Genomic DNA, 14,116 nt, shown 5'->3' on the forward strand with positions numbered 1-14,116 from the left:
AGACTGGTAAACGGGCCAAATTTGGTTTGAAGGCTACCGAGAAAATGCTACTTGTGGATTATCAGGTAAGATATGGTAACATACTGTAAACGTATACCTTTTTAGTGGTAGTTTTATTTTCTTTGATTTGCTAATTCATGTACAGCCCTATTTCAATTATTTCGGTATTTCCTATATTGAACCAACGAATTGCACTGATTTATCTACAAGCTAAATAGTAATGATTTACATATTTTCGTATTTGCCAAAAAAAAAATATGGGATGATTTATTTAAAAGAGCATTATATTACGAAAAGGTTTCGAGTCACGAATTATATAACGATCCTGTGGCCATTTCCGGTTGTTTCTTAAACCAAATACGAAATAATGCTCACAAACCTACAAAATATACTATCCCTTTTTCTTTAGGAAACACGTTTTAAGTAGATTGGAGTGGCAGGCTGCATGTTACTTATTATCCGTCCAAATCTTTCCCCCAGGCATCGTTACTATGTTAATAAATTTCAAGAAAACAAGACGAACAAACAAACATCATTTCAATACAGATATTACAGATATACAGATATCCATGTATAATGTGTGTTCAGTGACGAGACCATTAGGGGATTAATTCTTTTGAAGATGTCGTCTTGTGACTATCTCCCGTTATATATAAGATTAAAATCGTTTCGATTCGGCAGTCAATCATTGTCTTTTTCAGATATTATCTAAAACCGTTTTGGTTGATTACGGCCATGTGAACGCGGGTAACAAGACATCGACAACTTTCAGAGTAGAGTTAAGCCAGTTGATGGCACCGAGAGCGACGTTGCTTGTCTACTTCGTAAGGGATGACGGCGAGGTCGTATCCGATTCTATAACCATCAACGTAGACGGGCTATTCAAAAATAAAGTAAGTAGGTCTTTAAATTTATTTTACTAAGAGTTACAGGTAGAAAAAAGCTGATGCCTAGCAACGTTTTTTTTCCCCAATTTTCCACCAGAAATGATACTGGGACTACATATACCGGTAGTTGTAAAGGAACAGTTGTCGTGATTTAGGAAAAACAATGTTTGCATCTCATTAAACACATTATTTCCACATAATCAAAACAACAAAAACATGAAGTATTCGTCCGCAGCTCCAGGCATTTGGAAATCTGGACACGCAGTAGAATATGCACACAATCACGACTACTCTTTCTTCACGACTACAGCTGGTGTGGTCCCAGTGCCCAGTGTCGGTCTATCAATGGATTTTCTAATCAGATCTACCTGAAGTAGTTTCCCTACCATAAAATATGAAAATGAATGATTTATACCTCTTTGGGCACAAACGCACCATCTTGTAGCACTCCAAAAAGACATATAAAGTTAGTTTAGTACTGGATACAATTATTTTTTTTAATTGTGTTGTTTTACAGTTATTTCATAATGGCCTGTCTTAAGCATTTAAATAATCAACTTTCAGAATAAACTTTTCAATTTGTCATCATTCGATTATTTTTTTCTGAATACAAAGAAAATACGAACTTTGGTTTACCAAAGTTGTATGAAAAAGATAAAAATAAAAATAAATTAAATTCAGCGATTTGAAATAGCGATGGCTTAATCGCTTATCAATAGACTCATGTGTGACTTGTTTACATCGTATATTTCTTTATATAAACGAAATTCCGTGGGCATGATATGACTACGACTAAACCCTAAAATAAGCCACAATATGTTTCCAATTTTAACCTTTCGATACTGTATGCACAGCTGTTGCATTATTAATAATAAACCTTATATATAAAAATGTAGACATGTCCGACATCATGTATATGATATTTAACGGCTCACTGACATCAAATGTTACTTACACGTTCTAAGACTCTCTTAATCATACAGATCCATATTTTTATTGGTAGCACCTTTTAGAGAGCAACCAACTAAATGATTTTACATAGACCACAGTGTTAAACTTTGTTTAAGTTATGTACTGTATTATTAAAACAAAGGAATATTAGTTAGCTGTTGTGTTCTATAATTAAAGTCTAGGTTCTCATATAACACTAAATAGAAAAAAAGTTTGGGTCCTTCTGCTCAAACTCCAACCAGGGTAGCTTTATTGAAATCAGGCGCATTTTGCACTAAAAAATCCTGAAATTCTAATGCTTTTACCTATTCATTATCAAAGTTGATATTTTGAACCTAAATCTCAATATGAATTTCCAAATTCATATCATGGTTATCTAGGAATAATTACCTGTCAGAAAACATTTTTACTTTTGAAATTCATAATTAGCCAGCCAATCAGCGGCCGGGTTAAAATTCTATCCTGGGCTCAATCTTGTATACACAGGGGCCATTTCGAAGGTCTTTTTTTTATTTAGTTGGTTGATCCCTATACTGCAATTTCTTGCTAAGCATCAAATATTTCCACTCTTATCAATACCCTTCAAAAATCCCGGATGTTTAATATGACATTAAAACTAAAAACAAAACCAAACAAATTAAAAATTAGAAAAAAAAACACTATTCAATTAGTTTGTTATTATTCAAACTGACATTAGATTGCTCTGGAATTACATTTAATTTAATTTCGGTGTATCATGGATCACAAATAGCTAGTTGTCAGTGTGGCTTCCTAATCAGATCTCTTGATTTGTGTCTGACATACATGTTGTCCCTTTACCTATCTAAGAAGGATATTCATGTATCTCATCTATAAATTACTTTAGTAATCACAGTTATTCTGATAGAGCATCGTATATTCAACTGCCATCGGTGCATACTTGATAGACCAAATTATTATCTTATTTATTTCTGGAATAAATACTAACGTTCTGCCATATCCTGATCGATGAGTTTTAACATGTTCTACAAATATTATGTTATGTATTTACATTTTAAATAATAATTTCCCCAGGCATCTCTAAACTTTAACAAAAAGAAGGTAAAACCAAATACAAAGGTAAAGCTGAATCTGAAGGCCGCTCCTGGATCGGAGATGCACGTGTTGGCTATAGACAAGAAAGTTCTACTACTGAAAACCGGAAATGACATCACACAAAATGACGTAAGTATCCATCATATAGGTTATCATTTGGTTTTTTTACTTAGTGACTCCAAGGGTACAATAACCTTTTCTTTCATACCTACGGGTGTAATACTGGCTGATCTAGGGCAATATACTCATGCCGCCTGAGGCTGTATTGCCTGACTACCCATGCAATAAAGCCTCGTGACGTCACGGCGTTAACAAAAATTCTATTTCCTCGGTATAATTTTACATTTTTTTTTCACAAACTTGACTAGTTTTACTACAAAAGATGCAAACAACGGAATTTTTGTTGAAAATATCTCGTAATTTTTCAAGAAATTGACTTTCAGCCGTGGATTTCTTCGAGTTTTTTTTTTCAAAATGGCGGGATATTATAGTTGTAAAATTTTAATAAAACGTTGAGGTATGAAAGAAAAATACTCTTTCATAAGTGGATATGAAGGATAGGGATATTCTACCCTATATGGAAGAGATTTTTTATCAAATCATATATCTGGTTTTTTTTTATTTCAAGTTTGGCCATTTTGGTGTTGTCACGATGCATGGAATGGTAACCTAAGCGTAATGCTTTCTTACCCATGTGTTACAATATTGGTATATTCAACTTTATGACGATTTTCAACCAACTTTTTTCCCTTTTCCATTTTTCCGATTTTTTCCTATTCCAAATGACGGGACAGATGCCTTCTCCGTTTTTCAGGTAACTTCCAAGTTTTTCTTTTCAAGTATTATCTTTTGTGAAATTCCATATGTGTAACTTTTGAATTAAAAGTAAATTTCAATGTCTTAATTAAGTGAATCTGAACCGATACTAGTTATCAGTAATTTAAAAGTAATTAACAGTTTAGTGAAGGTATACGCAGTTAACATGGTAATACAAGAAGGCTAGGATTTAAAAAATATTTTGTTTCCATTTTCAGAAAGCTGGAGTCGTGTTAATCACTGATTTGACGATTTACCAATTCCTCAATGATAAGCGTAAATATAAATGTTTAAAGTTCAAAAGTTAGAAGAAAAACATATTTTAAAATTATAGATGTTGATTAAGAACAAATATCCCCTTTGTTAAGAACTCATCATATGAGTATTATATAGACAGAATGACATGTTTTCAATAAGCGTCTGGTTGCAATATATTAGTTATATAATATGTGCGTTAAGAGGTTACCTTTTTATTAGATCTTTCTTTTAGTCAAAATGTCCATTAAAAAAAAGATATACATTAAGTAGTAGATGTTTCTATTGAATCCAGTCTTTAGTATCGTTTTCAGAACATTTAATTTTCTCTTTAAATTCTGAACGATGTTTATAATCAACACATGTATTTGTAAAACAATCGCGTTTACCTACCTAGATAAGCAACATATCTTCAGGTCAAATTGACATGAATTTACCTGAAGACATTTTACCTGTGTATTTCATGCAGTACGAGTTTAATACAGGTATGACAATAGTATCCGGCAGCAAGACAATCGTTTGACGAAAGAACAGTAGCTTCTACTGCTAGACTAAGACAAAAAATTCCCCGAAACGTGGATATGGACAGATTTTATCGCTGGGTTGGTTTTCTAATAGTACTATTAACATATCATTTTCATTTTTAAAGTCCCCTTATTCCGTTTTGGCGCTGTTGCCTTCGCGACTGGAGGAACATCTACCAAAGAGTCTACTATTTCCAGTGCAAGGTTGAGAAAGAGATTCCCCGATACATGGATCTGGACCGATGCCATAGCGGGGTTGGTTAAGATATCAAAACGATATTTTATCAGTTTGCTTAAACTGTAGGTTATTGCATCACGGCAGTGGTACTCCGTCCCTTCTATTATATTCCGCCTTCAGAAGTTGCTCAGCTTTGTGTATATTTAGGTGTTTTCGGTTTATTAGATAATTCTTGTATAATACATTTTCCTTCTTAAGTACCACTTCCTTTGTTCACTGAACGTATGGAGGATGGAGCTCCTCAAGGCTCCACTACTGCAAGGATAAGGAAACGGTTCCCGGAAACGTGGATTTGGACTTCTGAAATAGCAGGGTTCGTTAAAACAGTGCATTGCCTTCCAATAAAATTTCCATTCTATTTAAACTTTTAAATTTTTGTTTTAATCAAAGGTAAATCTGTATTGTGAAATATTGTTTTTTTATATACACGTCTTATCAACAATTTATACACATTTGGTACTTCAGCTAATAGTAGAACACCAGATATCAGTCATGTCAATAATGCATATGATGATGCAATTTTCAGAATCAATGACTAACCCTTAATTCCGTAAAGCTGTTGTTGTCCTACTTTTTGGATGAATTAAATTTCCGCAATAGCATAATTTATATCATTTCATACGAAAGTCTCTAAAATGCTTAAATAATAAATTTAGTGGGACGGATGCGTGCTTTGGTTTTATTTGAAATCTCCTCCAAACAACTTGCAAGATATTACTGGAATAGCTTTTGATGAAACGTCAGGCTATGGTTTATGCATTTATTCCCCACATAGGCAATCATCACCTACTGCGAAACATTTTCTTCTCATATCATATAACTTGAATTCGACAGTTTAATCAATGTTTGTTTTGGTTCATTGATGTATTTACTTATTGTATTTTTTGTAAGTTTTGGTAAAATTTTAATGCAAAAATAAATGTGAAGATATAGCTGTCAAAATTCGCTTTTGATCTTACACTATGAACATTTTAACACATACATGATAGAATTGAATAAGAAAACGTTTAATTCATTTCAATGTTTATATAAGCAAAATTATCTATCATGGTATTATACTCTGTTGACATACTTAATATGATGCATTGTTTTTTGAAGTACATATCCCTATTGCAGAGCTAATGGAAAAGCAACTCTGACTCGTAGAGTACCCGATAGTATTACAACGTGGGTAGCATCAATGTTTGCTTCTGATACAAAGACAGGCTTAGGTGTGGCTTCGTCACCAGCAGAGGTAGGCAGAATTATATAATACTTTAAAAGTCTTTACACTGAATAATCTGTACAATTGAACTTAGAGCAGCTATAGCTTACAGTATCTAAGTAATAGCAATTTCAAGGCGTCGTCAAGGTAATATTATGTTTTGTAATATTAAACTGATAAATCAAGAATTTATTATTATCAAGAATTATTTTTTTAACCACTGACGGTTACAATTTTTTTGAGAACTATTTTAGTTTTAATAAAAGAGTACAAAACAAATGTAAGTAGTATATATACCATTGAAAAATGAAATTTAGACATAATTCTGGCAGACAATAAGTTTGTTTACCGTTTCTTAGGTCACAGTTTTCTTGGATGAGTTTATCCAAATCAACACACCTCGTACTGCCATCAGAGGAGAAATAATAGTGGTGCAGGTGGATTTCTTTAACTATGGCACAAAGGATATTGAAGTGAGTGGTTGTATGCGGTATTTAATTATACCTAGACATTTTCGTATTTTAACAATTTAATAGTGACTTTGTAAATAAATATTTTAACTATTATTCTTCAAACCATATATTAATAGCCCGACACAATAAATAGGTCTGTAATATTTTGTAAATTGTTTTATAACTACCCTGTTCAATTTCGATATTATCGCGATGTTGCTACAGTATTAATGATATAGATATCGATTGTGACGTCATTTCATGTGTCAATTTTTCTTTAAAAAAACCCCTAATTAAATGGTGTAACAATGCCTACACAAAAGAGTAGTTACCGTGGTATTATGCAAAATCAGAATTTTCTATTATTGTAAACGTGGATATTTTCGCGAGAACTTCATTTCGCGATTTTCATGGACAAACCTTTTGTGGTGTTGTTATTTTCGCGATAGATACACTTTTAGACATTTAAAAACAAAGTTCATACAATGTACATGTATAAAATATTACGCGCGGGAGATACTTTCGCGATCAAGCAACCTTCACGTAATTAACGTAAATTTCCTCCTCGCGTAAAGGTCCACGTTTACAGTAATCGTTAATATATTTTTCATTACCGATCAACTTGTAAACAATACGACTAACTTCCATTTGCACAGGTAGTTATCATTCTGAGAAAAACAAAGGAATTCTGCTTTGCCGATGCGGATGGGAACAGTTTTACTCCAAATAATCCAAAATTCCCTGGAGCATGGGCTAAGGTAGATTATTCGTTCTTAAGATATGGTTGTTTAAGATGAATAACTACGAATAATTGTAATGCGATCATATAATGATGAAGGGTACACATTGTTTATATGTAAACACGAGGACATTCAGAAACATTTAAAATATTTAAGATAATCATTAGTTTTGTTACCTTATATAATCTTTTGAATTTCGGGTCCTTACGTACATAATGCAGTCTAACAGCTAAAATCGTTGAATTTATTGCGATATTAAATTGATTTTTATTTTTATTAACTATTTGATACACTGTAAGTTAAATTTTATTCCTTTGATTTCTTGACAGACAATAACTGTAAAAACCAATGAAATTGGTTCGGTGTTTTTCCCAATCAAGCCTCTTGTGATAGGGGACATGGACCTCACTGTTCTTGCAAAAGCGAAGAAGAAGGGCAAGAAATTAAAAGATATCGACGCGGTTAAGAAGCCAATTAAAGTGAAGGTGAGTTATAATAGATATTGTATAATTTGTTACACAGATCTTTCAAAAGATCAGTGTACACTGGATACTGCAATTATTTAGTATAAAGTCGTATTGGTGTTCAAACGACATACACACATAATGCAACCAGGTGCAAACTACCTGCTGCAAAAGTGCTAAAATGTTATTACTGCAAAAATGCGCATTTGCAGAAAACGTGTTCAGGTAAATGATTTTTTTGTTTTTGAAAAGTTTTAAATGAGAATGGTTCTTAATGATTGGTAAACAAAATCAGAAATTCGTTACATTATATCTAGCCCTTTAAATATCTTTGACACTGCGATATACATACAATATGATATCAGAATACATTAACTTTCATATGTGTGATACCAATACCGTAACTCTATATTCCGTATCCTGTCTCAGGCTGAAGGCGTTCGTCAGTCGTACAGTCTTCCATCTTTGAAAATCTTGAAAGGTGACACTATCACGGAGACGCTTAACATCACATTTCCAGAAGATCATGTATCCGGATCCGAATTCATCCAGGTCTCAGCTATAGGTGAGAGGGTTACACAAAGTAACTCTATTGCATATCAATGTCTTCACAGCGTAAAACAGACACAGACCTTGAATTCTATATATTGATGATATTATTCTGATCAGTAGGTACGCTATTTTTACTGAATTGGCAAAGGTAGCCGCCTATAGGTTTTACTAATTAGGATTTACTGTAATAATATTTTGTTTCATTATGGATATCTAAATCTTGAACCTATTTTGCAATACTGTATTACAAAGATTGTATATAACGTCCGGATTATGTCTTTTCCTTCCTATTATTTAAGCATTTATGTCACAACTTATTAATTTTATAGGAATAAGGTCAATGTTTGGAACCATTTTGTTCATAATCTGATTTAATAAAAACAATAAGTAACATCAATGCTTGTACCTTTTTTAGATAAATTGATAACATAAATACGTATTGTGTACAGTTCCATTGATTCTTCAAGGGATTATTTTTTCCAAATCAATACGCGATGTCAACATCTCTATTGTGCCATTCTCGGATGTGCTTCATAGAGAAATGTACAAATATTCCAATCAGAAAGTCAGATTAAGTATGAAAACAAATAAAAAATAATTATTGAGATATAAAAATATAACGTATATATGATTCAATCGGATAGGAGATATTATGGGACCATCTTTGGCGGGTATTGAAGATCTATTACAGACATCCTATGGCTGTGGCGAACAAAATCTACTCAACTTTGTACCAAATGTATTTGTTACAAAATATCTTGCGGCCACCAATCGACTCACACCGGAGATTAAGGCAAGAACTGAGGAGTTACTAGAAGCAGGTATGTACATAATTTTATCAAATTATGAACTCTGTTTTTGAATTTATTATAATCTTAAAAGTAACTTATCATTAAAAGAAACCTTTGCATTTGGTACAAATTATTTCAAAAACCAAAACGATGAATTAAAATAATGAAAAAAGTCCGAAAATATGTATGGTAGGAGCAATGGATTAATTCACATACCAAGTAATACATTATAAAGTGTTGGTGGAAGCATTGTATGTACATGTATTAGTAATGGAACGACGCTTAAAGATGATATCCCGCGCGCGCTAACGTCATTTCAGCGGGAGAGTTACAAAGAGTTACATTCCATCATCATTGTAGAAACATGTACTAGTACCGCACGAAAATTACGTGATATCACGTGGTACATGAATAAGTCCCGTTTAATATGAAATTTTGGTGCTATTTTAGGTTACCAAAGGGAATTGAAATTCAAACGTGGCGATGGATCATTCAGTGCGTTTGGCACTCGTGATAAGAGCGGAAGTACATGGTAATTATTGTTTTCAAATATTTGAAGACGGTATTTGCAAAGACTTATATTTGGCAATTTCCATTAACAATTTTGTATACATAACTGAAAAAGATTATGAAGTTTAGAAGTTCTTAGATTTAAGAAAGAAAAAAAAGAAAAAAATGGATTTTCATGTTTTGAATAATTTAACTTTAATAAAGAAAAAAAAATATAGTACATTGTAAATGATTGATATTGATTGAACTGAATCGACAAAATCTTTATATAATTCAACAAAGAGTTAGTGTCATCACGATTTACACGAAAATAATTTGATCGGCGATCATATAGTGTTATTAAATCATGCTTTAGTAAAATTGTTTATGGCAAATTTCATCAGGTTAACAGCATTTGTTGTAAAGGCTTTTGCCCAGGCGAAAAACGACACTTATATTGACCCGAAAGTGATGAGCGATGCCATAAGTTTCTTGCTGAAACAACAAAGTAAAGATGGATCTTTTAATGAACCTGGCATTGTGCTTCACAAAGAAATGCAGGTAAACGGATTTGTCGTTCTTTCAACATAATAATAAATCAAATATACAGATATGGTGTCATAAATGTTTTGTAATGTTCAATTTCAAGCAATGTTATTGTTGACCAAAACTTAAGGTGTCAAGATATTTTCTATATTTCTACTCCTTTAAAATTATGTCACCTAGTTTTATATTGTTTCTAGTATTTTTCCCATACAAAATACCCTAAATGAAGTATGAATTTTATGGTTTAACGGTTTAAGATCTCTTTAAACTAGTATTTTTGTATGCCTATATATCACTTCTTAGTTATATTTAAACATAACTTAGTTACTAAAAAGTGGTATGTTCAACTAAACCTATGATAAATAGGCATACAAAAAATCACTAGTTTAAATTGGGTCTTAAACCTTAAACAACATTTATATATGAGACATGGTGAGGATGGATAGACATTATTGGTTTTCTATATCATACCTGGTTTCTGAATCACAAATTATTGTTTACTTACAGGGTGGTTCCATATCATCAGTCAGGTCCCTTACGTTATTTGTGCTGACATCACTAGCAGAAGCAGAACGGATGGATTTTGTTAGTGAAGAGGTAATAGTGAATTATTGATATAGGCTAACAGTAATAGCCACCTTACCAACCACCTCTATATAACAACTTCCTGCTTAATATGATTGTACATAACCTAAGGAGAGTTTTTCAAACGTTTGTAATGCTTTTATATGGGTAATTTAAAGTTTTTGATGAGATAGTATTAGATGGTATATCTGTTATTTTTTTTATTGAGTGCGTTACTGTTTCTTTGTTTTAGATTTCAGAGGGTTTCGATGAAGCAATCACTAATGCAATTGCATTTATAACAAGTGGAGGTATAGAAAGTTTTACAAATACATATGAACTGGGATTAGCAGTATATACTCTGACGCTGTTAGACAGAAATTTGAATATTGTTGACGAATTATTCGCAGAATTAGAGACCAGAGCCACGGTTGAAGGCAAGTGTAACATTATACAATTCACACTTTTTTTTTGTTTAGATTTATTCATACGAACTTGTATTACTAAATTTAAGTCAAACTCAAAATGGATGTAAAATCACTTTTTTTCTCTCTAGAAAACCAATAATAAAAGTTGTCGATGTACGTGTTTATCATATAAAGTCTGACGACAACGTGTATGACGTCTGATAGTGTTTTTTTCTATTGAATATTTATCAGATGGAAAGAAATTCTGGCTTTTATCTGATGACGAAGCGGAAGCTGTTTCTCCCTACAAATCAAGTTGGCGTCCTCCAGTGACTCGATCGAGAGCTCTAGATATAGAAGTCACCGCCTACGTCATGCTTGCGTATGTAGAGAAAACTGACACAATAAATGGTCTACAAATTTTAAAATGGTTGGTGACACAGCAGAATTCAAGAGGCGGATTTGTTTCAACGCAGGTAAAATAATGTGATACTTTGTTCTGATATTTTAAAACCATTTAGAATAATACGTTGAATACCAGTTCATATGAAATATCTTACTTTATGCCGTATTGTCGACTTTTTCACATCCATGTCGCGGCAATAATTATTTTATGTCTACCAATAGCTGAATTCTCTTACGCCAATGTTTATACTTTAGTCCAGAAGAAGGAACGCAAACTCGTATCCTTGATTATCGTCTCGTACTATATTATATTCCGTACTTATCAAACGATTGATTTACGTTTTCATTTCGCTCCAACAAAGAATAAAAACAAAGCCTTGTGGTTATTACTCCATGACAAAGTTCTCGCCATTCTGATTTTACGCAATTCGACATCTTCACAATTGTTTATTATTGCTTTTTTCAGGACACGGTTGTCGCTCTTCAGGCGCTAGCGAGTCTGGCGGAACTTGTGTACGAGGATAACTTCAGTATCAGTGTTAATGTAGTCTCTACTCCTGGAACCTTCAGTCAAACTTTCACAATCAACAACGAAAATGCTCTTGTGCTGCAGATAGGTGAGGTAAGAAGACATCAAAGCTTATATATGGAAAAACCATGTAAACACAAGCAGCAATGATACACTTTGTTATACACACACACATATATATATATATATATCTTTCAGTAGTTACACACTTTTACATATCCTTACAATGAATATTAAGTAAAACTATCGTCAGATGCTTTCAACTCACTTATATCAATATCAATTGACACTACACGTAATTGCATTGCATAACAATCACCCCTTCGAAAAACTATATGTAGAAGTTTTTATTTTTTGCTGAAGTGTCGACAGCTAGTATCAATGAAAGTAATTTATCGAATCATGGTGTCAAGGTGTTACAGGCATTGAGAATCACTTTTTATCACATAACGTTCCGGCCATGTAATAAATATCTTAGGATACATGTGTATTAACACTATTATGATATCACAAGTAGTTTAAACGTCATTATCTATGTATGACGTCGCATGATTGTCTCAGTAGACGGAAACGTTACATCCTACGCGAATCTCTACTGTTTTATATAGTGACAAAATCTAAAGTTTTGCATATAATTCTATAAATAAAAGTTATGTGATAAATAGAATGTTATACTCGTGACTATGTGATATGAAATTTATCAAACTCCTTAAATAATTTGATATGTCACTCGCCTAAAGGCATGTCATATTATTGAACTTCTTTGATAAATTTCCTATCACATAGCCACTCATGTAAGACCCTCTATATATTATATTCATTTAATATGTTTCTAGTAGTACGTAAGACGTGTTTGGTACCCAGCACTAACAGTACATTACTTCTTTACTTACTGTACAAGTTGGTCATATCCTGTTGTCATTAATCTGTTCCGTTTGTATAATTTTGTATTCATATACTCTTAACATGTCACCACTTCCTGAACAGTACCAGCGAGCTTTTGTTAATATATTTGTGATTGAAATGTTATATTTCGCAGCGAAAAAGACGTTATTTTGTATACCAACTCACAAAAACAGATACATTTATAAAATGCAAAGATTACATTGTTTGTTTTTTCTTCGAGTCTTATTTTTAATTATAGATCCCATATGTACAAAACGTCCAGGAGTTGACAGTCACAGCGACTGGGACTGGCATTTGTTTGTTGGAGGTATATTTTCAGTTGTTTATCCATACATGTAAATAAAAGTTTGAAATCAATAATATTTTAAGTTAAAACAATATCTTGAAAATCTGATCTACATGCGAGAGGGAATTTGAACCAAAATTACAACACATAATGTTCTTTATAATGTTTTAATTCCATAAATATGCAGTTGTTAACTGTCATCGAATTGGATATCAACAGGTGTCCGTATTCTTCAACGTCGAGGAAGAGCTTCGTGTGCCAGCTTTCGCAATGAATGCTACACTGAGGAATGACACAATGGAAGGATTTAAACTGGATATTTGCTTCCGGTGAATATGATATTTTTAACTATCGATACTAAGTCTTTCATATCTGCATGTCACTCTTTTTTCACAACTTTGTTACATTTTGTAAAACCTTCATTTTTATTTTCTGGTTCGAAATATTAATTTCAAATTAGAAGTATCTTCATTGCTTCTCGTAAAATATTGTTTTGACACTTGCGTTATAACATTGAATTTTTGTGGATACTGTCTTTCGTTTCTACGCAAATGACATTTCGTATAGTAGATTTTAAACACTGATGTAATCTCTAAATCTCTTCAGATGGCTTCGGGAGGGGCGAAGTACAATGGTTCTCCTCGACGTTGGTTTTCCTACGGGAACTGAAGGGGATATCTCGCTTATCGATACCAGCGCTGCCTCTACCTTCAAGAACGCAGAACGCAATGAGGAAGATATAGAGATGTATTTTGATTATGTAAGTGCATGTAAGAAATACCAAAACTTCTTAATAAATTGATGAACAAATCGTTTGCTTCCCTAAATGAAGTAATTATTTTGAAGTAACCTGTCTATTGCTTACCATTATATTTGGTTTTGGATTAAACTTAGAATTATGATATAATTATTTTTTTTAGTTTTGTGAATAAATCCGGATTAAACTTTGATAGTTGCTCATACTTTACAAGGTTTTCGATTTAACCCATTCTTAATAAAGTGTTACATTGCTACAATAATATTGTAAAATGTATCT

At 32.6% G+C, this 14,116-nt stretch overlaps 1 protein-coding gene across 1 annotated transcript in view; it reads left to right on the top strand.

The window, feature by feature from the left end:
* The window catches only part of LOC138327261 (CD109 antigen-like), a 44,133-nt gene that overhangs the window by 29,058 nt on the left and 959 nt on the right, over positions 1 to 14,116 (top strand). Inside the window, exons 14-34 of the mRNA XM_069273239.1 lie at positions 3 to 65; positions 702 to 893; positions 2,892 to 3,041; positions 3,625 to 3,726; positions 3,947 to 4,004; positions 4,633 to 4,762; positions 5,862 to 5,979; positions 6,309 to 6,422; positions 7,058 to 7,159; positions 7,471 to 7,626; positions 8,035 to 8,170; positions 8,802 to 8,978; positions 9,399 to 9,480; positions 9,842 to 9,998; positions 10,491 to 10,580; positions 10,801 to 10,984; positions 11,207 to 11,430; positions 11,826 to 11,981; positions 13,033 to 13,101; positions 13,300 to 13,409; positions 13,687 to 13,840. Of these exons, the coding sequence (XP_069129340.1) occupies positions 3 to 65; positions 702 to 893; positions 2,892 to 3,041; positions 3,625 to 3,726; positions 3,947 to 4,004; positions 4,633 to 4,762; positions 5,862 to 5,979; positions 6,309 to 6,422; positions 7,058 to 7,159; positions 7,471 to 7,626; positions 8,035 to 8,170; positions 8,802 to 8,978; positions 9,399 to 9,480; positions 9,842 to 9,998; positions 10,491 to 10,580; positions 10,801 to 10,984; positions 11,207 to 11,430; positions 11,826 to 11,981; positions 13,033 to 13,101; positions 13,300 to 13,409; positions 13,687 to 13,840 (2,724 nt within the window). The remainder of the gene's footprint in view (positions 1 to 2; positions 66 to 701; positions 894 to 2,891; positions 3,042 to 3,624; positions 3,727 to 3,946; positions 4,005 to 4,632; positions 4,763 to 5,861; positions 5,980 to 6,308; positions 6,423 to 7,057; positions 7,160 to 7,470; positions 7,627 to 8,034; positions 8,171 to 8,801; positions 8,979 to 9,398; positions 9,481 to 9,841; positions 9,999 to 10,490; positions 10,581 to 10,800; positions 10,985 to 11,206; positions 11,431 to 11,825; positions 11,982 to 13,032; positions 13,102 to 13,299; positions 13,410 to 13,686; positions 13,841 to 14,116) is intronic.

Source organism: Argopecten irradians, chromosome 7 (assembly GCF_041381155.1).
Source record: "Argopecten irradians isolate NY chromosome 7, Ai_NY, whole genome shotgun sequence".
In the NCBI taxonomy this organism is placed as follows: Eukaryota; Metazoa; Mollusca; class Bivalvia; order Pectinida; family Pectinidae; genus Argopecten; species Argopecten irradians.